General features: G+C 40.8%; 1 protein-coding gene across 1 annotated transcript; it reads left to right on the top strand.

Moving 5' to 3' along the window:
- The first annotated feature begins 1,468 nt into the window (after positions 1 to 1,468).
- Positions 1,469 to 3,360, top strand: LOC149146461 (scopoletin glucosyltransferase-like). The gene has a single exon (XM_089448991.1). The coding sequence runs from the start codon at positions 1,665 to 1,667 to the stop codon at positions 3,183 to 3,185; it is 1,521 nt and encodes a 506-aa protein (XP_089305117.1). The 5' UTR covers positions 1,469 to 1,664; the 3' UTR covers positions 3,186 to 3,360.
- Positions 3,361 to 4,258: the final 898 nt, after the last annotated feature.

The raw sequence follows: 4,258 nt of genomic DNA on the forward strand, positions 1-4,258 counted from the left end.
CTATAAATTAGACTATATATATATAGAAATGAGAGATGGTTCTTGGGCATGTGGTTTGATAATCCATTATAATGGCCCATAAAATACTTTGATTGTAAAATGAGAAATTATTTTTGGGCATGTGGTGTTGATGAGCCATAATATTGTTGTAACAAAACCTATTTACAAATTAATAATATCTATAATAAAGTGAACATGAATATCCAAAATTAAAATTATTGTTATATTGTAAACTTATTATTAATATTAAAATTTTTATGTGTTTATTAATAATTTTAATTTTTTATTATTTAAATAAACCTACACATAAATATTTACAAATCCTTTATATCTGATATTTAAGAATATTTATTTTGTACATTGCACGTGCACGTACACGTACACATATAATGCCCCTCCACCTAATCACTACCTAATAATCATCTAAACTATATTCAAATACCCATAAAAACCATGCCAATTTTACAATTCTAATATAAATGCATAAATTATATTCAAATATTTAAAATATTATATTTTATTAAACGAATCTTATTATCAAGATTATTTACTTTATAAAAGACAGTTACCACTAATATCTAACCGCCTAAACAACACCTTATATCTCTTTATAACATGAAGAACGCTCACCTATATCTCACATACGTGACAGCATCAATGACAGCTTATATTGAACAACCGAAAAAACATGTGTACATCCCATTAAGATTATTAAGTGCACCGCCTTCGTTCTTCGAGCTCCGACCAGTCAGATTGGGGATTGAAAATTCGAATTAGGTGTACTCGTAAAATGAATAATAGCTACACTAATCATATATTTATTGGAATTTTGTATTAGGTGTACTCACTCTTAAAAACGAATCATCCTTGAAATAATCATATCTATATAAATGGCCAATATTGACCTTTTATACTTTGGTGAATCATTCGTTGGAGTAATTCAACGACTTTAATTATAAACTAAGAATATGTTTTGTTTTTTTTGGGAAACTAGCAAATTTTTTAAGATATATATAATAGTTTGTAAACTATATATAGTTTATGAGTTTTGGAAACTATTGAAAATGAAAGCTATAGTTGGGATTATAGTTTATGACATTTGGAAACCAATAAAAATTAGAACCAAACAAATCTTAAAATAGGAGTTGTGTATTACTTCGAAAAAAAACTTCGACCAAAAATGTCCTGTCCTCCCCTAATATTAGAAACGTGGTGAAAAAAGATAATATCCCCTTCTAACAGGTACTCCCACGGGGCCACGACAAGATTGACCTTATTTACAACGCTATTACAGGGGAGCCATGGGCACACCGCGGATTTAATGTTGTATACACCCCTCTTACACTTTTAGGGTGCGAATTAAACTTTAACTCAACCGTGACGCCAAGCTGACGCATATCGTGCGTCACGGCTGCCTATCACTTGTTCTCGGACGCCCTTTCCCCTTTTCCACGCACTAGACGCGATGTCCCCCATCTCTATTAAACAGCAACTAATACTGCAGTTGAATCACAGCCCTTCCGTGTCCTGATTCTTTTACGAATCCCGCAATTTGTCCACAGCACAGGCCCTCGCTGTTCTGATTTAGGCTTCTCAGTTTTTGCATTCCTTTAGATTTGACGCTCTGTAAAATTGAAAGCGCAGAGAAGGGTAGGATAGAGTCGATGGCGCCAAGTATGCATGATCAGGAGAATGGAAGGACGGCTCACAATCATCATGTGATGATGCTGCCGTCTCTGGGTCACGGCCATCTCATTCCCTTCATGCAGCTCGCCAAGAAACTCGCTGCCAAGGGCCTTACTGTTACCTTCGTTGTCACTTTCCATCACATCTCTTCTCTGCAGAAGAAAGTCGATGCCGCGCGGCAGAGCGGGCTAGACATCCGCTTGGTGGAAATGGAGGCCACCAAAGACGAATTGGCGCTGGGCAAGGTCAACAGCAACAGCGTCCAGTGGCATCAGCTGCCACCTTTGCTTGCTGGCAACGAGCGCCTGCAGGAACCCTTCGAACGCTTCTTCCAGCGGTATCTGGCCGGGCAAGTGAGCAGCGCCCTCGACGCTCCGCCCCTGAAGTGCCTTATTGCCGACTTTCTCCTGGGCTGGGCCTCTGCCGTGGCCAAGAAATTCGACATCCCCAGAGTGTGCTTCGACACATCCGGAATGTTCGGAGAGTCCGTCCAGCAGATCGTGTGGGACGTTCTGCCTCGCAATCTCCCGCGCACCGACTCCGGTCGTTATGTTGTCCCGGGGCTTCCCAAGGAAGTTCGTCTCACTCGCCTTCAGATGCTGCCGGAGCACCCTGAGGCCACCACCGACAACGGCACGCACCAGTTCTGGCTCCGGCAGAGGCGTGGGAACAAACAGAGCTGGAGGATCATCACCAACACCTTCTACGAGCTGGAGGCAGAGTTTGTGGAGCATTTCCAGAGGGTTAACGGCACTCTGCGAACAATCGGCCCTCTGCTCCCTCCAGAGGCGTTTGAGGACCGACCCCGCAGGATCGCCCCTGCGGTCGAGATGGGGCTCAATACGGAAGAAGACAAGTGCTTGGAGTGGCTTGACGCGCAGGCGGAGGCGTCCGTGCTTTACATTTCTTTTGGCAGCGAGAACTCCATATCGATCGCACAGATTGAGGAGCTAGCGATGGGATTGGAGGCAAGCGGGACGAAGTTCGTGTGGGTTCTGCGGACCCCGTCGGACACCGGATCGAAGGCGTTCTCGTCGGCTCTGGACTTTCTTCCCGAGGGATTCCACGATCGTATGGTGGAGAAGAAGCAGGGGTTTATCATTCTGGGTTGGGCGCCGCAGTTGAGCATCCTGGCGCATCCTGCTACCGGGGGCTTTATGTCGCACTGCGGATGGAACGCCGTGCTGGAGACGACGACGATGGGGGTTCCCATGATCGCATGGCCGCTCTATGCAGAGCAGCCGTTCAACTCCAAGTTTGTGGTGGATGAGATCCAGATCGCACTGGAGGCACCGCAGAGAATCGACCAAAATTGGTTGGTCACCAGAGATGACGTGGAAAGAATTGTGAAAATGTTAATGATGGAAGAAAAGGGACAGGAATTGAGAGAAAGAGTCAGAGAACTGAAGGCGGCTGCCAGAGCAGCGGTGGCCGAGGGCGGCTCCTCCGCCAAGAATCTCGACCTGTTCGTCTCCGAAGTCATGTCTTTGCAGACATAACGCCATCATCAAATCTGTAAACCCTCTAAGCATCTTGAACATGTCGCTGCCCTTCTGAAAATAACTAGAGAGTTGCGTGTTTCCAAGTGGTTTTAATAACCTGTATTTTAGTTATATTGTGTTTATCTTAAATAAGAATTAATAAATCAATTTGATCGATGAACACTTTAAGAGATTCGAGTTTACAATAGAGTCTCTCCTCATAACAGATCCGGTGTTTATAAGAAAATGAATACGCGCTCTGGATATGATGAAAATCGGACGATTTTGAAAGTTTGTGCTTTGGAATGGACATTTGTTTTAAATTTCTAGTATTGCTCCCCAGGTATAACGCTCACGGCGTCTATGGTGACCTCAGTTTAGTCTGAAATCCCAAAATTAAAGTGACCCAACAAATTTTAAGTTCATTTATATAAATTAAATGATTCTTATTACTTTCAACATTTTTTTACATTTAGATGAAGAATGTTTATTATAATTTATACAATTTTGTAAAAGTAAAAATTAAATATATAAATTTATTTCTATCTAAATAAATATAAATTTTTGCAGAAAATATAGATAAAATAATTATTAATTTTTTCACTAATTTCAAATTAAATAATAAAATTTAAAAGACATGACTGATAAATATAAATAAATATTACTTTAGACATTTTGTCCAAAATAATTTATACAATTAAATAAAAACATAAATTAAATATTCAAATTTACCAATTACCATAGCCAGACAAAATAGATATGCTATAGTAATGGATTTGGAACCTGCCCTGAACCCAAGTCGTGATGGCTCAAGACCTGCAAAGATGTAGTTTTAACAGTGTGCTTGGGATGCTTGAATCTTCTCATTAGTGAAACCCTCGTTTTCATTCTCATGCCAGCATGTGTTGAATCCGACTTGGCAGACAGATATCCAATTTGGATTCAATAGTGATCAAAGTGATTTGAACTAGTGGGTATATAAAAGCCAAAGATAGACCGTAACCGCCTGTTCCTCACCATGCACAAGTGAGGCCAGATTACACCAAGAGATAAGTAACTATGTCTTTTTGGTGATAAGTAACTATGTCTTT

This window comes from Pinus tabuliformis, chromosome X (genome assembly GCF_031772625.1).
Source record: "Pinus tabuliformis cultivar Carrire ecotype Pingquan chromosome X, CPIR1, whole genome shotgun sequence".
NCBI classification, from domain to species: domain Eukaryota; kingdom Viridiplantae; phylum Streptophyta; class Pinopsida; order Pinales; family Pinaceae; genus Pinus; species Pinus tabuliformis.

What these genes read in the sequence shown, in the direction of transcription:
- LOC149146461 (XM_089448991.1), top strand. Translation starts at nt 1,665, where the DNA reads ATGGCGCCAAGTATGCATGATCAGGAGAATGGAAGGACGGCTCACAAT.